Below are 26,450 nucleotides of genomic sequence, written 5' to 3' on the forward strand. Positions count from 1 at the left end.
AGTGTAGAAAAGTTCATCATTTTTAAAAGAATCAACCAACGCGTTTCTCTCCCACACAGGGAGCTTCTTCAGAGCTGAAAACCAAACATATAAAACACAAACATAAGTATTACATTAAGACGACAATCAATAAATACATGAACCATATTCCCAAATAACGGCACAAAAACATAATTAGACTACACGGAAGAACATTACAAACAAGAAAAAGATTACACTACTCAAAAAGTAAATAGCTATGTACATTCATTTCAAGTGCAGGGCATAGAGAATAACATTTCTTTAATCCAATCCCATGTTCAAAGATAGCGCATAAGGACTATTAGAAATAAGAGTAAGACATGTGTGAGCCACAATTGTTATTCTGTTGTTAAAAACAGTAATTTATAGAAGATGAAAAAAAGTGGAGGGTAAATGGCTAGGGAGGCAACTGTAGTTTTACAATATCAAAGGGAAACAAGTCCAACAAAAAAAAGGAAAGAGAGAAAGGGGGTAGATAGAGAGGAGAGAAGGGAAACAAGGCCGAAAACATTAGTCACCTTCCAATAAAATTTATTTATCTATCGTTGAAGCCTGGTTAGATTCTAAAGCTTTAAATGTTTAAAATTTGTAAGAATTCATATCAGCCACTGTTTCCACAATATCAAGCAACCCAGTGGTACACAGGCTTACCAGACTGGTAGATGGTCGTCAATCGAAATTAAGTCAATCAACGTGCAGAATGGTGGAGAATAGGGTAATAATCCACCGTCGCTTACATATAATCCCATTTTTAAGGAGTTGAAACCTGTAATTAAGTGCGTACTAATTGTCGATAATTCCTGTTCATCTATAGTTTGTTTTGACATGAATATGACAATTGAGAATATTGTAATCTCTTTACTTAATTTGGCACATACGTGTAGACCTCGTTCTTTGGCAAGAATCCATGTCGGTATACAAAAAACGACAAGTCTTTTGTTGATTGCGATCATTTGTAGTCCTCACATGATTGTATCACGTGCACAGCATAAAATGGCGGTCTTTTTGACAAAACAAATGTTGGTGAACAAGCCTGCTGGCCCAGGCGAAATGCGTCCAACATAGCCTTCTAAAATAAACTCAGGCTGGATTGTCAAGACATTGTGTCGTGTTCCTTTCTTACAGAGGAGTGTGGTGGTTTATATATGTATATATATATATATATATATATATATATATATATATATATATATATATATATATATATATATATTACCTACTGGCGGTCGCCAGTAGGTATATATAGTTAGGATTTTTTCTCTATGGGATTTTTGAAAATTCTATGTCTAATAACTTTGGCGTTTGTGGACGGAATTGGCTGAAATTTTCAGGAAAATGGAACATTTTGTTTCTGAGCAGCCCCTGACAATTTGGGGGGGTTTCATCAAGGGGGGGCCGAGAAAAAAGGGGGGTCCCAAAACACATTTTTCCCATGTTAATTTCCATAGGGCGGTTGGCCTCACTTTTAGCTCGAATGGCTGAATGGATTTGCACGAAACTTGGCAAAATTGTAGGGACTGTTAGCCTGATGTGCCTTTGCTAGGTCTCAATATATGTGCTCCAGTGGATTTTGAGTAATTTAGGTTCAAAAAAATATATATATCTGGGCGGAGCCTAACCACACATCTGATCTGATTGGCTGTCAGCACTTCATCCAAGAAGTGTTGGCAGCCATCTTGGGACCAATATACATGATAGCACCTCATTAAAAAGCATTGTAGTTAATAGAGGGTTTTAGGACTTTAGTTACATTATAAATCATTTGTTGATGGTACCATACTCGTTTTAGGAATTGTGGTGGGTTCTAAGGTGATTTTACCATGTGAAAAAACCTTCTGCTGTGATATCATGAATATTGTTTGAAAGAAAACTAATATCTCATGATTTTCCCACAGTGGTTTGGAAGGGGATCTATAAGCTAAACTGAAAGCATATTTTCTGTAAATTCACATTATCTTTCTCAGTCATGTGAAAATGAAGTCTGACATTCTCAGTAAAACATGTACATCCAACAAGGACAGAGACTGTCAGTTGATTCCTTTGTGTTCTACTGCAGCCTCCTAGAGTGTTCTAAAGAACAACTAGAGCGCTAACAGTCCTACTTATTACAAAGGTATGGCACACCTGAAGCCATCTTGATTGGAATAAAGTGGTAACTCTTAAAACATTTAATTTAAAAAGAAACAACATGAAGGGGTATATTTTGCCATAGAAAGTATGATTAGTGCTGCAGAATGAAAAATTAGGGCACATTTTGAGTGACTTCTCAAATCCTTTTCTATTTCATTAAAACATTCTGACATGCAGTCTCCCAAAATGGCCACCAGAGACAAAAGAGCCCAAATGTAGCCCAAATATCACCCAGATGTAGCCCAAGTATAGCCCAATGACAGAATGTCCCAGAGTGTTCTAAAGAACAACTAGAGCGCTAACAGTCCTACTTATTACAAAGGTATGGCACACCTGAAGCCATCTTGATTGGAATAAAGTGGTAACTCTTAAAACATTTAATTTAAAAAGAAACAACATGAGGGGGTATATTTTGCCATAGAAAGTATGATTAGTGCTGCAGAATGAAAAATTAGGGCACATTTTGAGTGACTTCTCAAATCCTTTTCTATTTCATTAAAACATTCTGACATGCAGTCTCCCAAAATGGCCACCAGAGACAAAAGAGCCCAAATGTAGCCCAAATATCACCCAGATGTAGCCCAAGTATAGCCCAATGACAGAATGTCCCAGAGTGTTTTAAAGAACAACTAGAGCGCTAACAGTCCTACTTATTACAAAGGTATAGCACACCTGGAGCCATCGTGATGGGAATAAAGTGGTAAATCTTAAGACATTTAATTTAAAAAGGAACAAAATGAGGGGGTATATTATGCAATAGAAGGTATTATTAGTGCTGCAGAAAGAAAAATTAGAGCACATTTTGAGTGACTTTTCAAATCCTCTTCTATTTCATTAAAAAATTCTGACATGCAGTCTCCCAAAATGGCCACCAGAGACAAAAGAGCCCAAATGTAGCCCAAATATCACCCAGATGTAGCCCAAGTATAGCCCAATGACAGAATGTCCCAGAGTGTTCTAAAGAACAACTAGAGCGCTAACAGTCCTACTTATTACAAAGGTATGGCACACCTGAAGCCATCTTGATTGGAATAAAGTGGTAACTCTTAAAACATTTAATTTAAAAAGGAACAAAATGAGGGGGTATATTTTGCCATATTAATTATGATTAATGCTGCAGAAAGAAAAATTAGGGCACATTTTGAGTGACTTCTCAAACCCTCTTCAATTTCATTAAAAAATTCTGACATAGTCTCGCAAGATGGCCACCAGAGACAAAAGAACCTAAATGTAGCCCAAATATCACCCAGATGTACCCCAAGTATAGCCCAATGACAGAATGTCCCAGAGTGTTCTAAAGAACAACTAGAGCGCTAACAGTCTTACTTATGACAAAAGTATGGCACACCAGAAGCCATCTTGATTGGAATGAAGTGGTAAGTCTGAAAACACTCAATTTAAAAAGGAACAACATGAGGGGGTTAATTTTGCCATAGAAAGTATGATTAGTGCTTCAGAAAGAAAAATTAGGGATCATTTTGAGTGACTTCTCAAATCCTCTTCTATTTCATTAAAAAAATTCTGACATGCAGACTGAAACATGCACTTTGAATACCAGCAGCAGACGTCCCTGGTGAGCAGTAGCTTTACTACAGTGATCTAATGTGCAACTAGAGTGCTAACATTCAGAATTTATGGCAAATGTGTGACACATCTGAATGCCTTCTTGATGGAACCAAGGTAAACAAGCATTGAAAATGCAATAGATCTCGCCCTCATTTAAGTTAAAGCCATTCTGTTTGTAATGAGGTGGCTTTTGAGCTTTGCTTTTATTAGTGTTTTTTCAACTTTCATGTAAATAACGCACCGTTTTCACCAAATCGACTTTGCCCAAGCACACCCTTCCCTTCGGCCAACAAATCCCAAAAATTCGGCACACCTGCCGATCCACTCTCCCTACAGCTCACCCAAGCGCCGTCCCTCTAGCGCAACTGGAACATCCCAAATTCACCTTCTCCATGCGCACCAAAAACTCCCATTGAATAACATGACAATTCGCTACTCCGCACAATAATTGCTCTTTAAAGCACTTCCACTGCTCCGATCCGCATCAAACTTGGCTGGACACTAGTTCCAGCGATTCCCTAACATCTCACCAAAAATCAGCTCAATCCATCCACTGGAACGGGGACGAATTTCAACCCGAATACGCGCCCCCCGCAAACACAAAAAAAAGCCATAAAACGGCCAAATCTCGACCAAAAACCGCCAAAATCCCTCAAAACCTTGCCAACACCAATACGCACGAAACTGAACCGGCCCCTCAGCCCTAGGCTCCGGGAACCCTACTTAATTGACCCAAAAGCCCTAAAAAAGCAACATAATACACATGAAAACGCCCTAACAACCCTAAAATGCATATAAGTATATGTATGCATGCATTTATGTTTGTATTTATATGTAGATATACAGATGATATATGTTTATATATGTATGTATATATATATATTCACTGAAAAAACCATAGGCTATAGACCATATATAGTTAGGAATTAGCATTTACAAAACCTTAAAAATTCACTGAAAAAACCGTAGGTTATAGACCATATATAGTTAGGAATTAGCATTTACAAAACCTTGAAAATTCACTGAAAAAACCATAGGTTATAGACCATATATAGTTAGGAATTCGCATTTACAAAACCTTATTTTACTCACACAAAACCATTGAAATTCCATATATAGTTAGTTGCACTAACTATATATCGCGCACCCGCAATCCACTGCTGATGATGTCACATATTACATCATTCATGACATGGTCAGTGACATCACTGATGACATCACTGATGACATCTCAAATGACATCACTGATGACATCACTGATGACAACATCCAGTGACTGTATGTTTCTGTAAAGGTAAAATATGTCTTACATATTGAAGAATGAGTGGATGTATAAGTGTCTGGATGAAGGATTTAGTAGGTGCATGACTGACTGTATGAGTGAGTGATTAAATGTGTCTCACTGAGTGCATGGGTTAGTGACTAAACTGTCTTAATTTGTGCATCATTATGTCTGTTGTTCTGTAAACTGTTGCATGTGTTGATAAGTAGCTATATGAGTAACTATATGGGTTATTGATTGGTTGCCCAAGTATTTGTATGGGATACTGAGTGTGTGTGTGGGTGGCTGGGAGGTGTATGACTCTGTGCATAGATGTGTGAGCAGTTGATTCACTAGATGTATGGTTTCAAAAGTGCATGTGGAAACAGCTGTATGGGCTGTTGACTGTGTGCATGAGTGTATTGGTGAGTGAATGCATATCTCAGTGCTACATGTCAAAGTAAGTACATATGTAAAACACAGTACATGTGAGAGTTGACATATATAAATAACTGTGCATAAGAGCCAGTGAATGTGTGAGTGGCTGTATGGATCATTGTGAACTTGTATCAGGGATTGTATAAGAGAGTTAATATGTGTTAGTATATGTTTGAATAAGTAAAGTTTGTATAACTGTATAGTTGAGGAAATGGAGGTGTGATTGATTCTTTGATTGACTGACTAGGTGTGTGAGTAACTCCATGGATGAGTGACAGTCTGTGAGTGTCTGTTTACACTGATTGTATCTAAGGTTATATTAGAGTCTGAAGAGGTTCATCGTATTATCACATGAATGATATCATCAGTGATGTGATCAGTAATGTCAAATGAGATGTCATCAGTGATGTCATCAGTGATGTCATTTGAGATGTCATCAGTGATGTCATTTGAGATGTCATCAGTGATGTCATCAGTGATGTCACTGACCATGTCATGAATGATGTAATATGTGACATCATCAGCAGTGGATTGCGGGTGCGCGATATATAGTTAGTGCAACTAACTATATATGGAATTTCAATGGTTTTGTGTGAGTAAAATAAGGTTTTGTAAATGCGAATTCCTAACTATATATGGTCTATAACCTATGGTTTTTTCAGTGAATTTTCAAGGTTTTGTAAATGCTAATTCCTAACTATATATGGTCTATAACCTACGGTTTTTTCAGTGAATATATATATATATATATATATATATATATATATATATGTATATATTCACGAAGAACTCCAAAAACCCCATCACACAGATCGGCGAAGCGCTAAGCAGGAGACGGCCCACCAGATTGGATAATAGTTCTTTAATCCAGGTTAGATTTTTTTTGCAGGAAATGTATAACGCGTTTCGGGCTACAAGCCCTTGTTCACATGCATAAAACTGTCTGTTACATCTTTACTTTTATAATGCAAGTGATCACTGGTGCAAGCCCCTCCCACACATCATGTGATCATAAACAAGGTAGACATACTCCTTACCGCGACATGTGCAAACAGGCTATATAAATAGTATACATACTTACTATTTTGTTTTGACATGAATATGACAATTGAGAATATTGTAATCTCTTTAATTAATTTGGCACATACGTGTAGACCTCGCTCTTTGGCAAGAATCCATGTCGGTATACAAAAAACGACAAGTCTTTTGTTGATTGCGATCATTTGTAGTCCTCACATGATTGTATCACGTGCACAGCATAAAATGGCGGTCTTTTTGACAAAACAAATGTTGGTGAACAAGCCTGCTGGTCCAGGCGAAATGCGTCCAACATAGCCTTCTGAAATAAACTCAGGCTGGACTGTCAAGACATTGCATCGTGTTCCTTTCTTGCAGAGGAGTGTGGTGGTTTATATATATAATATAAATGACGATAAGCAGACCCGAATTCAGTGTTCATTCAAGGTGTGTTTATTTCTCCAGCCAGCCAGCCGCCATTACTCGTTTTGCTTCCAACGAAGCTTGATCACATGGCCACACCCATATTTATTTTGTTTTTTTCGGAATAAATGAAGTCATAACTCATACTCAACCAATGAATGGGCACTCACACTTTAATGCCTGTTGGACTTTAGCTCATTAATCAACCACATTTACCAAACCAATACACCCATATGACAATATTAGCAGTAGCCTAAAAATGCATGTTTAGATATGCATTAATTTAAGAAAATCTGATTACGTTTTTAACTCCCCATACTGTCAATCTGATCGGCTGTTGTCTTGTAATTCATGAATGACAGTATAAAAAGTCACTCAAAAGATGCCCAATTTTCAGTATTTTTCTGCCTTTAAAAAATAGATAGAGCAGAATTACCTTGTGTTCTGTCCATATTTGTCTGTCCAAATCAGTAAAGACAGAACATTGGGAGCCTAAGATATAGTCAACCTTGACATACTTATCTTCAAAATGTTTTGGTAGTCACACAATATTTATGTAGGTCTGATCTGTGAATTTTCTGATCCAAATTGAAAATTTTACTTTATTCTGGTGTCATCGCCTAATATATTCAACTCATGTAGCCTCAATCCTCTAATTTGTTAGGTACAACAATAACACTTACTTATGAGCTATGTGACTGATATGTAGTGAAAATAAAGCATCAGAGTATGTATTTTGTCATACCTACGATGCTATAAAGAATGTCTTTGTTCTGCACCTGTCCCTTCAAGACAATGAATGCTCATGAATGTCCAGCTTCAATGAAGACGTTAGGTGGATCGACCACTCTCAAAAAAGAGCATCCGCAATCCATGAGGGCAAACTCCTGAGTAAATCTATGGCGTGACAACCAATGCATAGTAATGAAATTACAGGATAGCCAAATCCCAATCTCTGACCCTTCACAAAGACTTCTTAATTGATCTGTGATGTCTGTGACAACAAATCACCTACAAAGTCCTCAACAATGAACAACTAATCTGAAACCTCTCCATGACATGTCCCCTTTTCTAACCCTTATGCTTAACCTACTATCACCCTACCTCCTGCACCCTTCTTTCCCAGTCTAGTGCTAGAGGCTTTCTTGTGGTCTGACACCCTGTGATGACCTTTGACTACCATTATTTTAATTGACTTTGGTGTTTTATTTTATCCTAGCCTGAATGTACGACGTCCTGCATATGCCTTGTTTCTCTTAAAGGTTTCTTTCTTGTAATCTTGTAGTCTTTCAGTGGGAGCTGTCACGGAGTAGGACAGCCTTGCCAAGAACAGAACGTGTGGGATGTGCATTTGAAAGCATGAGCGAGAGAGAGGTGTGAAATGTACTTTTGGTTTCAAAGTAAAGTGTTATGAGCAGTGGTGCACAAATGTGCACTGTGTTGTACATTGAGAGATGAAGTATGTGATGCCATAAGCAGTGGTGCACAAATGTGCACTGTGTTGTACATTGAGAGATGAAGGATTATTAATTTATTACTATTGGCTTTGACATGGCCTCATGTCATCCTAAATTATGACTCTGCCTGGCTTGAGATTTATTTGCACGCACAGACACGCTTGCAAGTTGTTTGGGCTAATCACGTTCAAGGACTGTTTTGTGAGAGATTGTTTAATGTACCATGGAAGGCTTTAGTGAGTTTCTTTAAGATAAAGGCTGTAACATGTGAGAATGTAGAGGGGATGTGGGAACTCCTTTCTGCCATTGAATGCTTGCTTGGAAGCTAGCCAGTTCCAATAAGATTTCTTTGGTGTAGAGGGAAAGATTCTCAAACCTTCTAGTGTGTGTTTTGAGACTATAAAGCTGAGGTTTGTTGACAGCTGAGTTGGGAGCTCACTTACGGAGTAAATGTCCTTGCTGTAAGTCAAACAGAATCCGAGTCCCGGCCGAGAGTCCAAGCCAGCTGGGAACGGGCCCCCCCAGCGTGAATTGGCAAGGATGTCGAGTGAACGATCGGGTGAGGTGACTTTTTTCTGACTAGGGCCATTGTGATGCGTGGTTCCAGTGGCTGTGGTCCTTTGAGGTGTTTGAGTTTTGACTATTGCCATTGCCTTGAGACACTCACGGGGGAGTAGCGCGCTTTATAAGTCACTGATTGATTGATTGATTGATTGATGTGTGGCCAGTGACTTTGATCATTTGAGGTGTTTTCTTTGTGATTCAGTGTATATATCTTTCTTATCTCTTGCAGGACGTCCAGTATATTTTCTTGAGTGTTATCTCATATTATTTGCTGCTCGTTTATTCATTAGTATTATTCATGCCTTTAACTGTTGCATCTATCAAGTGTGTTATTATTGCATGCATATAAATATATATCTCTGTGTATATTTGAATGTGATTCATTTTGGCATCTAGGAAAGTCTTTCTGTTAGAGAGCATTGCATAAATAAAAAACCCAAGCTTTATTCTAAAAAGAGAGTCTTTGCCTTTTGTAAAATAAAACCCTTTTCTAGGTGTTGTTATGTTTTATGTCTCCTGTTTCGCCGTGTTTGAGCAACCGCGTGGGAGATTCTGTATTATCTGATTCTAGCCTCTGACCCGAACCTTAATTTTCACTCTTTCCCTGACATTAACTCTTACATTAACATTCACAGTAAGCCTTCACATGAAATTGATAAAACTCTTATTCTAACACCAACCATAAAATTAATCCACACCATAATGCCTACACTTACAATAGCCAAACCTTATTTTTTGTACAACAAACATTTCCTATTGATGTCACTGAAAAATGCTGTGCTGACATTTCTTTTTTTTACTGTTCTTTGTGGGATATTCTCTGTTATATAGCATTCTCTGTAATACATTTCCTTGCATGACATTTTTGTGCCCTGAAACTGAATGCGGGTGGCAGCCTGCCTGTCAAAGAATCGATGCAGATGATTTGAGTGCTGCTGAAGCTGGGGAGCACATATGACCAGTATTACAATCCGTGGCTGTGATTGGCATAATAATATCATGATTGCAATCCTATAAGGTTGTATGACAAAAAATCAGCAAAAATATTACAATACATAAATACTGCGAAAAAAAATATTGGGAACTAAAATATTATGTTCACATACTTAGGGCCTAATTACAATGTCGGTCGGAGTTGGCTCTGACTGACACCGCTTTGGGGAAGGAACCGCCCGACCATAGGTCGGCGGTTCCGACAACCCCATCAGGATGCGACCGCACATGGTGTGGTCGCAAACTTCCATTTTTCAATTGGAGTTTGTACGGAGGCTGAAACCGCCCGCAGCACAAGCTCCCATTGAAAAATGTAATTTTGTAAACATCCCTGCACCGTGTGGCAGGCACCTCACATACCTGCCATGGTGCAGGAAGGTTTAGGGGGGCACCCAGGCTCTTAAGTGGAGGCCAAGGGGCTCTGCTAGGGGCCCCCAAAATCAGTTTCTGAAAGCTAATCCATTTCAGGAAGGCCAACAAAGATTGGCTGTTGAAAACCGACATCATAATTCTGACGGCGGAAATGATGTCCTTAAAGGATTATGAGCGCCTTCCAACTAGCAGATGGGCTCTTTGAGCCTATTGGAACCGTGTCAGATTCCCCCGCCGGTTTAAACAATAATATGTCGGTTGGACTTAAACCCACCATGTCGGTCGCTGGTCGAAGGCTTCCTGCCGACATCATTAGTAGGACCTAAGTAGTTCCAGTTTAGTTCTATCAACAATGCCATATAACCGCCAATTCTATGCCGGTGCCAGCCTTGGCGACAGGAACCACTAGTGTACTTGCAAGTTTCCAAACTCCAATAGGAAGGAAAGAGGCACACCAAATCCACCACAAATATTTATTCAGAGCGAAAAGAACAAAGAACAATGCGTTTCAGCCTAAACCACCTTTGTCAAGTTCGACTTGCAGTAGTTCGACTACTGCAATCTGAGCACCTTTAGGGACATTGTTAGACTGGACTTTGGGGGGGTTAAATTGACTATTTCCACTATAAAGTAAGCAAAATCAGGGAAAGTGCTTGATTTGGAGGGTTCAGATTTACAATTCCCACTCCAACATAAGCAAAAGTGAGGAAAGTGTTGGACTTGAAAGTGGTTGGATTTACTATTTCCACTCCACCTTTGGCAAAATATGGGTAAGTGTTGTACTGTTTCGGGTTCAAAATTACTATTCCCATGCCAATCTAAGCAACAGTGGGGAAAGTGTAAAAAAGTGGAGGGGTAGGTTTATAATTGCCTTTAGAGTGGTCATATTTACTATTCACCCTCCAATCTGAAACTGTTTGACCTTGGAGTGGTTCATTTTTCTATTCCCACTCCAACATAAAGTAAAAGTAGGAAAACTGTTGGTCTTTTGAGGCATCTGATGTACTATTCCCACTCATAAATTTGTTAACTGAAACATTTAAATATATACAATGTGTCATGCATATTTAACATATTACATTTATTAATTAAACATAAAACAAATTCAATCAATTTTGACAAATTTACATTTAATATTACAATTAAAATTTATGTAATTGTTAAAAGTATTTTAAATTAAAACACTTACACTTCAATCCCAACAACCCTAGAAACGGAACACTGACAATGAAAATGAATTACAATTCATAATAATATAACATTTAGAAATTATAAATATTAAAATAATGATTAAATACAAACAATATAGAATTAACACAATTTAATAATCAAATAAACTGATTACCCAATCATCAATTAATTCAAATAAAAAAGATCATTAAAATGCCAATCAATTAACTAATGTATATGAATACAAATAAAAATAAATGTCATTACATAAATGTAATTATAAATGTTAAACAATTTACATTTTAGACATCTTCCCATCATAGTCCCCTGCAAACTAACCACCCTCAGCTAAATTAACACATTCTAAAATAAAATGAAATAACTTATATACTAAAACAGATTAAGCACAAATATTATAATACTAATGGCTTACAGTACTAAAATAAATAGTATCTATGAAACTAATTAAAAACAATATTTTATACAAATACATGACATAAAACAATATTATATACAATTATGCTACATTTTGTTATGTCATGTGATCTCGATTTGTAGAGCATGGCTTATCACCCGAATGGATATCCAGTCACTAAAGCAGATATGTTGAGGCAGGTATTTAGTTGGAAAACCAGGTCTTCAGCTTCTTGCAAAATTCAAGAAGCAAGAAGGATCAAGCAATCAATCAATCAATCATAGCATTTGTATAGCGCACTACTCACCCGGAGGGTCTCAAGGCGCTTGGGGGAAGGGGGGTCTGCTATTGCTCGAACAGCCAGGTCTTGAGTTGTCTCCTGAAGGCGAGATGGTCCTGGGTCAGCCGAAGGTGGGTGGGAAGGGAGTTCCATGTTTTGGCCGCCAGGTAGGAGAAGGATCTTCCTCCGGCGGTGGCTCTTCGGATGCGTGGTACGGCGGCGAGGGCGAGGCTTGTCGAACGTAGCTGGCGGGTGGGCGTGTAGAAGGTCAAGCAGTCGTTGAGGTACATGGCTCCCAGGTCGTGGAGGGACTTGTGTATGTGGGTGAGGAGTCTGAACGTGATTCTCTTGCTGACGGGGAGCCAGTGCAGGTCCCTCAGGTGGCCGGAGATGTGGCTGCATCGGGGGATGTCCAGGATGAGTCGGGCAGAGGCGTTCTGGATGCGTTGGAGTTTTTTCTGTAGCTTGGCTGTGGTTCCGGCGTAGAGGGTGTTTCCGTAGTCCAGTCGGCTTGTGACGAGTGCCTGGGTGACCGTCTTCCTGGTTTTGGTCGGGATCCATCGGAAGATCTTGCGGAGCATGCGTAGGGTGTTGAAGCATGATGAGGAGATGGCGTTGACTTGTCTGGTCATCTGGTCATCGAGAGGGAGGAGTCCAGGATGAAGCCCAGGTTGCGTGCGTGGTCTGTTGGCTTGGGTGCGCTGCCTAGGGCCGGGGGCCACCAGGAGTCATCCCAGGCGGAGGGCGATGGTCCCAGGATGAGGACTTCCATCTTGTCTGAGTTCAGTTTCAGGTGGCTGTTCTTCATCCACTCGGTGACGTCTTTCATCCCTTCGTGTAGGCTAGTTCTGGCGGTGGTGGGGTCTCTGGTGAGGGAGAGGATCAGTTGGGTGTTGTCGGCGTAGGAGATGATGTTGAGGTTGTGTTGGCGTGCGATGGCTGCAAGGGGTCTCATATAGACGTTGAAGAGGGTGGGGCTGAGTGATGATCCTTGCGGTACACCACAGAGGACTTTGGTGGCCTCGGATCGAAACGGGGGGAGGCGGACTCTCTGTGTTCTTCCGGCGAGGAACGAGATGATCCATTCCAGTGCCTTCTCTTGGACACCTGTGTTGCTGAGGCGTTGGACTAGGGTGCGGTGACAGACAGTGTCGAACGCTGCGGAGAGGTCCAGGAGTATGAGGGCCGCTGTTTCCCCGTTGTCGAGCAGGGTTCTGATGTCGTCAGTGGCTGCGATGAGGGCGGTCTCGGTGCTGTGGTTGGCTCGGAAACCGGACTGCGAGGGCTCAAGGGATCTGTTCGTCTCGAGGAAGGCGGCAAGCTGTCTGTTGACGGTCTTCTCGATGACTTTGGCAGGAAAAGGGAGGAGCGAGATGGGGCGAAAGTTCTTGAGGTCGATGGGGTCCGCTATTGGTTTCTTCAGTAGGGCACTGAGCTCAGCGTGCTTCCAGCTCTCCGGGAAGGTGGCGGTGTTGAAGGAGATGTTGATGATGTCCCGGAGTTGGGGTGCGATGATGGAGTCGGCCTTGTTGAAGACGTGGTGGGGGCAGGGGTCGGTTGGAGACCTGGAGTGGATGGTGTTCATCGTGCGGGCTGTGTCTTCTCGGTGGTCACCGTGGTCCATGTGCGGAGGGTGGCGGTGGGGGGCGTTGGTTCGACGGTAGGGTGCGTGGATGGTGCGCCGAAGCTGTTGTGGATGTCGGCGATCTTGCGGTGGAAGAACGAGGCGAGAGAGTCGCAGAGGTCTTGTGAAGGAGTGATGTCGTTGTTGCCGGTGCTGGGGTTGGAGAATTCCTTGACGATGCTGGAGGCCCTAATGTGAAGTGGGAGGGCAGTTCACATTTTGGGTACAATGTGGGAAACAACAAGGCCTCTGGTTTTGTTTTTGCAGATGTGGGTGGGTATGTGTGAGGGAACGTGAGGCAGAACACAGGTGTCTGTTGGGTTGGTGGTAGTGCAAGTGGCTATTGAGATATGCAGGTCCTTTGTTGTGCAGAGTTGTGTGAGTCCATGTGTGTGAGGGAGTTAGAATTGGCAGCATTTGTGAAAAGGTAGTCTGGCAAGTAAATCGAAAAGGGTGGCTCTTCCTCATGCTGCTGTGCGCAGGACCAGCTCAGGACGGGCCCACCCTTGATTAAGTCTTGATCCAGGCGCACCCTGCACCACAGGTCTGTAGCCGGACTGTAGCGCGGATTTCAACTGTCAGGAATATTCAGCACAGCTGCTCTTGGCCTAGAGGAATATGGTACTAGAATTCCTCCGCGCTGGTAATAGCACCTGTGGCTCTCCCCCAGGTGCACGAAGATCAAATGGCCAGCTTCAATGACCGTTTCCTTTCTCCCATGAGTAACAGGAGTCTCCTCTTCCAGCAACTGACATGACAACAGGTCACTCTTCCCCAGATGAATGTAAGCAGTTGTTTTCTGTATCACTTTGGCTGGGTATGGGTGTAGGGAGATGGGTCAGAAGTTGCTCAGTGTGCTGGTTTGGCCGAAGGTCTGTGTTTTGAATGAGGTGTTGATGATTTGGGTGATGCTTTTGCTGATAAGGGGTCCGTCCATGATGAAGTTGTGATAGGGGCCTGGGTCTGTAGGAGTCCCGAATGGACTGTTATCATGATTGCTTTGGTATCTTCCTCAGTGAATGTTCACCAGTTGGTTGGGTGGGTGTATTGGTTTGTGATTAGCTGGTTGGTGATGACATCCTTGTTTTTTTTATGTTACTGTGGATCCTTTTAATTTTGCTGTGAAAGGAGTTAGAGAGGTTATCACATAGCTTCTGAGAGGGAATGACTTGAGGCTGACTGTAAACTCTGGGGTGGGGAACTCCTAGATGATGGAGAAGATCTTTTTGCCGTTGATTGAGCTAGCCTCAATCCGCTTGGTGTCTCTCAGGAGGTGGTGGTAGTGCCTGAGTGCTGCTTTGTAGGTAGATCTGCTGTTGGCTTTGTGGATGGAGCTCCATTTTCTTACCAACTGCTTGTAGCATCTTTTGGATTCCCGTTGTTCACCTGTGTACCAGGTGGTATGTCTTTTGGTTCTAAGGTGTTTTTGAATTTTGATAGGAGAAAGTCCATCTGTGCAGGTTTCTATCCATTTGTTAAAACTGGAGTAGTGTTGGGTTGATCTGTGTTGAGGGCATTGTACCAGTTAACTTCTGTTATTTTGTTACAGTTCCGTCTGGTAGGTGTGATACTGGAGGGTGCTATGTCTTATGGTGTGATTATTTGGAATCATATGATGGAGTGGTCAGTCCTGGTGAGCGGCAATGCAGAGATGTTTCTAATGTTGTTCCTGAAGTCCTTGGATTTAATGGTGAGGGGAATGATGAGGTCTGAGATGAGGTTGCTGAAGTTTGTTCATGCTTCAAGTCATCTGTAGACCAGGGTGCCTTTCAGAGTGAAACTGTTGTTTGTTTGGAGGCTGACATGCATGTGTTCCATGAAGGGTGTGTCTAGATCTGTGGAAGTGGCACATTTGATTGAGTTCCTGAAGATGATTTAGAGTCTACCTCCTGGTTTGTGGAAACTGTCTTGTTGTGCAATCTTGTTAGTGGTGGGATGGCCATGGCGGTGCTAGGAGATGACGAAGGGTTCAGCAACGTTTCCATACAAAATAGGAGATCTGGTGCATTTTCGTTGAGGAGATCCCAGATTTCGATGGAGGGCTTCCTGAGAGAGCAGGAGTTGAGAAGCATGCATGCAAGTGTTTGTTGAGAGATCAGTGTGGTGTGAGGTGGGGTGTTTGGCTGGCTTGGTGGGGTGGAAGGATGAGTGTGTAGAGAATGGGTAGATGGGACTCTGTGGTTGAAGCGGCAGAAAGGGCAGGAGAATGACCCTACCATGCTTTGTGGAGCAGTGCAGCAGCACAGGGCTGATCGGCATCCAGCGTTGAGCGAGGGGCGGGTTGTTGCTTTTTAGCGATGGGAGCTAGACAGATCAGGGGTCATGGCGCTGGTTATAGATGGAATGCAGATGGGCTTGGCTTATGCAGCGTGCCTGCTGGCGTGCAGTGGCATCCATTAAGTAGGTACTGGGAGTGGAGTGGAGCATGTGGGTTGATGGGCAGAGCTAGGAAGGGCAGGAAGAAAACACAGGAAGAAGCAAGAAGATGTGGAACAGCAGGTAAGCAGCGGGGTAGGTGAGAGGTGGCAAAAGCGCAGGGGGCTTGGAGGGGTCTATGGGGTCCTGAATCAGCAAGTGGGAAGGAAGAAGGAGTGAAGATTGAAAAGGTTGAAAAGATTGAAGGGTTGAAAGATTGAAAAAGAGCACAAGTGTAGAAAAATGCAAACGAGTTCAGAGGGCAAAGAGTAGAAACATGCAGAAAAAGGCACATGAGTGAAGGTGCAGAGAAAGGCACAAGAGTGAAAATGCAGAAAAAGGTATATGAGCTGAAAGTGCAGAAAAAGGCACACAAGTGGAGGTGCAGAAAAAGGCACAAGGGTGAAAAGTGCAAAAAAGGCACAAGAGTGAAAGTGCAGAAAAAGGCACAAGAGTTGAAAGTGCAGAAAAAGGCACAGGCATGGAAAGTGCAGAAAAAGGCACAAGAGTGGAAAAGGACAGAAAGAAAAGGGAGAAGAAAGGCACAAGTGAGAAGTGGAGGGATAGAGAGCAGAGAGAGGAGCTGCAGGAGGAGCAAGGCGCGCCTGAAGGCACAAGGACGGGTCTGAGAGGGCCTACACTGGTCCCAGGTAAGTGGAGGGGGTAGCTAGGCCTAAAAAGAGGTGTTAAAAACCTACAAAAACGATATTCTTAACTTTCTTATTAAGTCCCACAATACGTTTGACATTGCAATACTCTGGCCATGATATGTGTGGCCCAATGTATTTTTGATTCAATATGCTGAGTTGTTATATTCTTCTAAAGAGCAATCTTAGGACCACAGCACATCAGAGATTCAAGTTGGCTGTAAAGACCTGTTCTTTGTGCTGGTATTTTCTGGAGCAAGATGATGAAAGGCTGGAAGGGCAGATTGAGTAATTGTGTGAGCAAGTGTTTGTGGGTGAAGATCTGCTTTTTGATGGTCTCAGAGGACCAAGGACTGCGTGAGGTGAGTGATTGTCCACAAGAGAGAATTATATTTTTGCAACTTGCCTTTACTGGATTATAGATGAACAAGGAATGCTGGAATTGAGTGATAAGTGAGTGCTATGTGTCAGTGGCAGGGTATTCGTGAAAAGTACAGCATCATCAGGAGCCAAGCTTCAGGTGGGTGCTTGAGGTTTGACCCCCCCCCCCCCCCCCCCAAATAAATACATTCTTGGCTTAGTAGTTGGGTCTGAGGGCCATGCGTCGGGTTTGCGTTTTCAGTTCTTTTTCTTGTCCTCCTGACTTCACTAAGAGGTTTTTACTTGTTTATTTTTGGACCAAATACTTATATATATTTAGGCCTAGATTTACAAAGATTTTGTGTTGAGTTGCGTCACTTTTTGATGCAGCCCGACAAAAAATCCTTTATGGTATTTTCAAAGCCACACAAATGTTTATTTGTATGGCTTTGTAAGAAAAAGTAATGCCATGAAGCATTATGCAATGCCTCGCATTACTTTGCGTCCAGTAGGCATTCCATGGGTGGCGCATGGACATTCCTGTGCATTTACCTATGGATTTAGATGCAAGTCCATTTTTACTTATATTTATCCCTCTTTTCTTATTTAGTATAGTCAATATGGGAACATTCTTTTCTCTAATTTGGTGGTTGGCTCTAGTATTTGATTGCTGTGCCACTGATTTCTCTTGCTGTTCAGGCTTTATACAAATACTTACAGACTGGTTGTTTCTTCAATCTTGACACTTTTGGCTTTGGGATATTTTCATTTACATATGAGGTGTTCTGCTGCAGGACCTCTATTATTGTGAAGGTGCGATCAGTGCACACTTGATTACGTAAGGTATTATTATTTCAGATTTCTCATGTTGTTTTTGTGTCTTTTAAATGTCTTTTTACAAGTGTAGCTTGTTGCATATATGATGTACAATCCACGTTTTCTTTTTACTGATGTGTGTCTTGTATAATTCATAGCCCTGAAGAAGTTCATTCATATGAACCAAACGCATTGCCTGTTCTTTGGATGTTTTTTGTGAAATCGAATACAATAAAGAATTGTTTTTTACATATACATCTGTGGACTTTTCACTCAATGTATGCACCATCCCATATTACTGACCAGAGAAAATGTCATACTTTTCACTAGTATCTTACCTTTTAGTATGTGATGAGCAGTTTGAACACAGCGCAGCGATGGAGAACAGTATACATAGTCAATAATCGTGCTACTCTCCAGTAAGGCCTCACCTGTGGAGACAGAAAGGAAAGTTAACAGAGGTAACCATTGGTTTTTTGATACTATAAGAAGCAATAAACTTTATTCTGTCCGCTAGGTCAATAAAAGTTCACATAAAAAGAATTACAATACCAATATTATAAAACATACAGTGATATAAATATAATAACATTTGTGACGCTAAACCTTCCTTTAGAATAGTATTTAAAAGATCATACTAATAGTATTATTAAAAACTAACTTAAAGCTACTGAGTGGCGACTACAATCAAGAGAAATGTCAACATCATTGGGAAGAAGATAGAATCTTTCTGCGTAATATCCACATAGCCCCAAGAAACTTAGCAACTGGGATAGGAAAAGATAAGGTAGTATCCGACCTCAAGATAAGGAGATCAGCTAAGTGACTGTGCTGCCCTAATTGCCTACAAAGACAAGCTATCCAGTGTCTTCGAGGTCTGAGATACTCGGGGCAGACAAACAGGACATGGGGTACATTTTCGATCATATTAGACCAGCGGGGGCAGGAGTCTAAAGCCTCTGCAGTCCAGTGCTATGTGAAAGCCCTCAGCGGGAGAGTCCCTTCTCTAAATTGGAAATACAGCTTTCTGTCACTTGGGGCAGTCCCTTGATCCCAATATGCCTCATATCCTATCTGATCCTTGATATACAGAAACTCTCTTGATGTTCTAGGGAGATCTATTCTGTATTGGTCTTTGACCTCTATTGCAGTCCAGTAAAGCATTTTCAGGGCCAATTCAGATGAGAAAGTAGTAGTGCCTGGGTTCTCCCAAAGCTCAGAAGCCCCAATATATTGTAGCAACTCCTTGTTATGGAAAAGCCAAGAGATTTTAACAGAATGGGTGGCGGAGATGCCATCCTGTATGGCTGATGTATAATCTGCAAGTTTTGGTGTGGATTAGAGTCGTCTCCGGTATAGCAAGGGGAGAAGTCTAGCTTTGTCATGTATACTTCAAACACCCAAATCCGAAAAAAGTGGACCAGAGTGGTACTGGCGGGGCGAGATGATAGTTTGCGATATAATTTGTTTTCAGTACCGATTAGTGCATCTATGTTTGCATGTCCTCACAGCACAGCCCCACAGAGCACAGACACCAAAAACCTTGACTCATATAACTGGAGAGCAGGCCTCATAGGCTTCGTAATAGAGGTATTGTGCTCTTTATGAACTGCCCCCAATAGTTGTTTGAGTTATAAAACAGATTTTGTCCTGTGGGGCTTCCAGGACATATTATTACTAAAGATGATACCCAATAAACTTAAAAGTGTGTGCTATTTCCAAAAATCCCCCAAACCCCCTAATTCTATTCCCTTTTTCAAATCTTTGTGGGGGTTAAATGTCATCAGCTTAGTTTTATTTATATCGATCTCCAAGCCCCTGTCTGTACAAAATTCTTCAAAGGCCCTCAGAAGTTTCTGAAGGCATCTTGGGGTCTTGGATACCAATAGAGTGTCATCTGCAAATAGTAATATAGGAATTTTCACTTTGGCCAAGGAAGGTGCATCAACATCAAGTGTAGTCAGGGTGGAGACAATATCGTTAATATGAAGTGAAAAAAGTGCAAGGGCCAAAAGACAGCCCTCTCTCACTCCCTTGGAGACACTAGTTTTTTTCTGACAAATCATTCTGCCTTCCCCATCTTACACATGCAAAATGATTCTTGTGAAGTTGGGCTACTAGTGCCAGTAAGTGCAAGGGCATTTTCATTTTGTCAAGTATCTTCCAAAGCCTAGGTTGCAGGTTCAGGTCGAAAGCTGGCTGTAAATCTCATTGTCATGCAGTATATTGCCTGGTCCACCGAAGAGCACGATTACGTGCGTGGCAGAAATCCATGAAGAGCCCTCTCAATCTACGGACCATACGCAGGGGGTGGCCTCCAAGAGAAAAAGAGGAGGCACACGAGGAGGTGCACAGCAAAAAGGAAAGAAGCCCAAGATCTCTAAATCACAGAGAGCCGCCGCACACAGACTCACCAACTATCGAAGTCTCACAAGAAATTGTGCCCGTAGCAAATGCTATAAGTATGGTCGAAATTGCAACTGGCTTACCATTGCCTGAGGAAAAATATTGGCAGAAAATAGGGGTCCTTATATCATCTTCTCTGGAGCCACTATTGAGTAGACTTGCAATATTTGAAAATAGACTTGAGAAAACGGAAGAACTGATAATGTCAACTTTGGTGGGAGGCATTGAAAACAAAGTAGCAGGCTGGGGCCATGCAAAGGAACCAACGAGGGAGGGAGGAAGGGACTCTGTTGCACGCCCTAGTCTCACAGTACTCTCGACCGAGTGCCCGGTTCTGCACCCAACGGGCCCAGATAATGCAAGGGGAGGGATAATGAGTGGTGGAAAGGTGGTTCCCACAGACACATGGGGCAAGGTGTAGTAACGACAGGGACAGGGATAAGAATGTAGCAAGGAACTTGTGCTCCCATCAAGACCTACCCCCAGACTGTTCTGACAGGTGTACCTGAACTGGAAGATGGCAAAGTCGAATCGTACGATCAATGAAAAAATAAGGCAATACATTGGCTAAACAACAATAGACATCTGCCCCGAGATGTAAAGTGTAAGATTCTCTTTGTAAAGAGAGTGAGCTGGGTAGGAGGCAGGTAAAAAAATGTAGCAGGAGACAGTGTAGTCATCAATTTTAATGACCCTAAGGTGGTGGACTATGTCTATTGGGAAGCCCGGACACACCCACGATCTTCTATCGAGGTCCGGAATCTAAGTTACTTTTACATGCCATCCGACTATATATCCAATTCTGAGCATTCTGACGGCCACAAGGATAGGATTGGTCAGTTTGGAAGGGCAAGAGTAGGGGCGGCTGGGGCGAGGAGTGAGCCTCTGTCTGTAGCATCAGGGGGAGGAAACATATACGGCCAGCAGGTAGCATCAATGAGGGAGGGGGGAGGTCTGCACTCCCACTGTACAATAGATATGCACCACTCCACTGGGGAAGACACCTTAGTTTAGTTGACTGACTACAGGGTGAGAGGTTAGGTCAAGAAAATGTGTTAGCTGTGGCTCCTCCAAATCTAAGATCACAGGTCGAGGAGCAGGAAAGGGGAGTCATATCGAATATATATCAGTTTGCGCCTGAAAAAATAAAGACTCTTAGAACTGAGGTATTCCAGGGTACTGATAGGCCAATTACAGGTATTTGCTCTCATGCAAGTACAACAGTGAGCACAAATGAATTAGTATCCTGGAATGTAGCAGGCCTGTCAGCCAAGTTTCGGAACCAGGAATGGTTGGAATACATTAACAAATTTAAAATAATTTGTATCCAGGAAACCTGGGAGGTAGACCACTTTAATTTTCACCTAGCCAGGTACAAATCGTTTGGGATCCCCCCAAGTAAGTCCATGGCCAGAAGAGCGAGGGGAGGTCTCCTAATATTCGTAGATTTGTGCTTGGAAGGGGGTTGGGACTGATCTAAAATGGAATTCAGAAAATATGGTAGACCTCGGTTTTAAAAGTAGGGGCCTTAATATGATTCTGGTGAATTTTTATAACTCGGGAGGCAAAAGAGTGAGAGAGCTTGATGAAAGATTAAGCCGGCTGAGGGAGAAGAAGAAGGGGCAAACGGCACCCATGTTTCTAAAAGTGGGGGACTTCAATTGTCATCTGTGCCCCAAACTGTTTCCAATTAAAGAAGTTTGGACCTTAGCACAGAGGAGGGACCACACTTCGAGCATACAATGGAGGGGAAGGAGCTGACTAGGGTGATGAAAAATCACATGCTCGAACCCACAATGGACCTATTGGTGGTGGAACCTAACAAACTGGCTACCCACACCTTTGAAGGAAGGAGCTGCAGCTCCTTCATTGATTTTATTTTACTGTCCCAGCTACTTAAGAGGTGGTTATTTGGATTTTCAATAGAATTGAGTGGTTTTAGTGACCACAACCCCATAGTACTGTCTCTAGCAGACCCAGTTAGAAGGAGGGTCACAAAAAAGGGGACTGGGTCAAATTTAGAAAAAGTCACCAATCAGGGCAGGCGTCTGAAATGGTCACGTATTAATGGTGAAAAATTTTATAGGTCTCTAGTAACAGAAGGGAAACAGATTTTAGAGGAATGCCTAGAATTATCAGTGGAGTCATTTGAGGAAATGGGCCGTCTAATTGACGGCCTTTCAAAGACGACAGGGCAAGGAAAGCTTAAAAACGACCCCAGATGATATGTCAATGCATGTTCCATTGCACAGAGAAATCTAAGAGCCGCCCTAAGGCTTAATCCAAGGGATAAACATAGGGTCATGCAATGCAGGCTAAACTGCAAGCAGGCAGTAAAGCGCAGGAAGTGTGCTTTCCAGATACAAACTTGGGAGGACCTGAGAGGAGCGGCCGAAAGGAAAGACATGACCACCTTTTTGGAAGATAATTAATAATCCCTGCTTCCAAGATGGGAACAGCCTGCAGATAGGATCTAATGTTCTCCCGGAACAGTGGGTGGAGCATTTCAGAGGGCTATACAATCGGGGGAATAGTGAGCCACCGCATAATGGGGAGGGGACGGGGGTGTGGAATGTAACACTTGAATTTACCCTGGAAGAGATTCCCGCTGGCATCCTGGGTCTCACTAGAAATAAAGCCCCGGGACCGGATGGGATCCCCCCGGACCTCTTCCTAAGTCAGGTGGATTTATGGGCGCCAATCTTAACAAGAACAATAAATGCTGCTATAGCTACGGGGTTCCCTCGTTTGTGGTCATCGGCCATAATAGTGCCCATTTTCAAAAAGGGGAATAGAGACAACCCCCAGTGCTATCGCCCAATGTCACTGCTAAAGTCCTGGGACGAGTTGTTTTAAATTGCCTGATGAATTGGGCTGAAGAACACCATATTATTACTGACACACAGTACGGATTCAGGGCTAAAAGATCCACAACAGACCAATGCCTACATTTATATTTATTGGTGGCAAAATATACTATTGCCAGCAATGAAGCGGTCTACTTAGCCTTTATGGATCTCACCGCAGCATTTCACTGCGTCAATAGGGAGAAGCTGTGGGCTCTAATGACCAATATTGGGGCAGATCAAGAACTTATTAAGATTATGAAAGCCCTACATTGGAACACCTCGGCCAAAGTCAGATACAACTTAGAGGGTGGATGCACAGTCCTTTACTTGCACTAGTGGTGTGCGACAGGGGTGTATCTTGGTCCCATTCCTGTTTTCCCTATATATAAATGGTCTAGAACAAGCCCTACTAAGTCTAAATGTGGATTCACCTAGAGTAGGCAGAAGATTAATCCCTGTTCTGCTTTATGCAGATGACGTTGGACTGTTGGCACACACCCCACTGGGACTACAGCGATTGATACATGGTTTCGTGGATTTTATGAATAACTTAGAGTTGTCTGCCAACCTGACCAAGTCATATGTAATGGAAATAGGGACCAAATGCAGGAAAAGTTTCAACTATAGAATAGGTGACCATAAACTAGAGAAGGTGCAGTCCTTCTCGTACCTGGGCATTTTATTTGATGGGCATTTAAATTTTAAATTACTAATTGAGGAGCGTTGTAAAAAGTTAGTGTCCAGTACAGGGGCAATCATGAGTTTTGGGCATAGACTTGGACGCTGGTCTCCGGCTGAAATGATTAAATTATATAATTCAATCTGTTATTCCAAAGCGGCGTGTGGGGCGGAACTCTGGGGGTTTGCCGATTCTAACAAACTGCAGGTAGAGGAGAATACGTTTATGAGAAGGCTCCTCAAAGTCTCACAGTGCGTCCCCTCTCATATTGCTCATGAAGAACTGGGTGAGGTTCTGTCTATAGAAGACAGGGTCCAGGTCAGACCCCTGATAGGGTGGCTAAAGATCTGGGACAATCCAGAGGCAACACTGACTAGACAAATAATCATGGATTGTCTTGCGAGGGACAGGGGAATGAACATATCATGGCTGCAGTATCTAAAGGCGGCTTTCGAAAAGATTAGCTATAAAGATCTCTTATCAAACCCGACCTGAATCACAGGTCGGGATAAGGGTAGTGTGAAGAGGAAGTTTCTTATGCACAAAGTCCTCACTAGAGAAGAGAGGGAATGGGGCAAACAGTCGATCAAAGATTACAGCTTAGTGAGGACCAGCAATGGAATGGAACCGTACCATGCCCTCATACACAATGCCCAGGATAGATTTTTAATTACACGTTTTAGGCTCAATCTTTTACATTATTTATTAGCCGACCCGGCAGGTTTTACTAGTGTAGCTGAGCCAAAGGGTCCCTGCGGCTGCGATCAACGATCTCCGCAGGATACCCTTCATTTTGTATTATTATTCCCCTTTTATTCATTGCCCAGGCGCCGTTTTTTAGTTAGTCTGCTGAAGAAAAATAAATTTAAACATGCTAAGGTGGCTCTTCTATATTTACAAATGGCACAAGGCCCCTTGACCCGACTCTCCATCACGAGCTTTTTAAGATTAGCAGTCAAACTAAGAGAGACAAGAGGGATCTTCTGAAAGGAGTGCCCCCGAAAACGAAAGCAACATGCGGGTGGGATTGGGGTTCAATGAATTGTAACTGAAACTGTCTATATGTACATATTATTGTTATTTTAAACTGTACTTTTATGGTGTTTTCTAATGCCGAATAAAGATTCTAAAGAAAGAAAGGATGGACTGAACCAGAAAGTCCTGCAGTACCGAGCAGGCAAAATGCCCCTCTCAGCAAACCTGAAAGTCCAGGCAATAATGCTTAATGAACATATGGAGGAATGCTCATGTAGCCTCCTGGCAAATGTCTAAGACAGACCCTCTGCATGTTAACGGAGAGGTAACATATTTGGCGCTGGTAAAATGTGCACACATTCCTTCCCAAACGGCTTTTTTGCCAGTGCATAGCTTATCTTAATGCAGAGCACGATCCATCTGGAGATGGTACACTTCTGTACTGCCTTGACTTTTGTGTTCCAGTAAAACCCACAAAGAGCTGTTTGTCTATCTTGTGTTCTTTGGTAGGATCTAACCAAAAACTCTGCACTCTCTTGGGGTCCAAGTGATGAAGTCTCTCCTCTTGACTGACATGGAATGGTGTCACAATTTTCAGCAGCAAAGATGACTGTTTGCAGAGCCAGTTTGTCTTGGAAGAAGGAAATGTGTGGTGGATATACACAAAGGGGCAGATTTATGTTAACTGGTGCATCCCGAGGGATGCGCCAGTTAACATGCGCCACAGTGCGCCACAGCTACGCCACCCATGGTGCGCCGCATTTATAATGCGGCGCACCATGGTGCAAAAACGGCACAGATGCGTGACGCATCTGTGTCGGAAATGTGGCGCATTGCTGGAGTTGCGTCGCAAGCGCGACGCAGCTCCAGCAAGGCTCGGGGGTGCCCCATTCTACTAATGCTGCATCAAGACCTACGCCTGCTTCAAGCAGGCGCAGGGTTTTGACGCAGCATTGCCCTGAAGTGACTGAGTGAAATCTCATAGATTTCACTCAGCCACTTTCAGGAGGCGTTCCTGCGCAGGAACGCCCCCCCCTGCGCAGGAACACCTCCTTATGGCGCAGAGCTTTACAACGTGACGCATCTCCTAGATGCGTCACGTTGTAAATAGGGCGCATTGTTTGCACCGCAGTTGCGTCAAATAAAGTGACGCAATTGCGGCGCAAAGAGGCACAACGCCCTCATAAATCTGCCCCAAAGAGCCTAAAGCTCACTCATATGTCGAGTCGAGGCAATGGCAATGAGAAACACAATCTTGATAGAAAGGAGTCAGAAATGACAGCAGTGAAGTGGCTTGAACGGAGTGCACATCAAATAAGGCAGTAACAGATTAAGGTCCTATTGAGGCATAAAAAAGTAGAAGGGGGTAAATTGTTGCAGGCCTTTCAATAATTGCATCACAACTGGTGACTTAAACAACCAGGGCTATTCTGGTAACCTTAACCCCATCGATGCGTGTGACAAGGTCAGCTCGTCATGGGCGTTACCTGCGCTGTGCGTGTGATGAGTTGACCTTGTCACGTAACGCGGGATTTTTAAAATCGCAGTGCTCAGCGGGAAAACCGCTAGCGC

At 42.6% G+C, this 26,450-nt stretch overlaps 1 protein-coding gene across 1 annotated transcript in view; it reads right to left on the bottom strand.

Moving 5' to 3' along the window:
• Positions 1 to 26,450, bottom strand: part of UBASH3B (ubiquitin associated and SH3 domain containing B) — an 806,096-nt gene that overhangs the window by 193,195 nt on the left and 586,451 nt on the right. Inside the window, exon 10 of the mRNA XM_086956973.1 lies at positions 18,308 to 18,400. Within this exon, the coding sequence (XP_086813099.1) occupies positions 18,308 to 18,400 (93 nt within the window). The remainder of the gene's footprint in view (positions 1 to 18,307; positions 18,401 to 26,450) is intronic.

Source organism: Lissotriton vulgaris, chromosome 2_1, assembly GCF_964263255.1.
Source record: "Lissotriton vulgaris chromosome 2_1, aLisVul1.2, whole genome shotgun sequence".
Lineage (NCBI taxonomy): Eukaryota > Metazoa > Chordata > Amphibia > Caudata > Salamandridae > Lissotriton > Lissotriton vulgaris.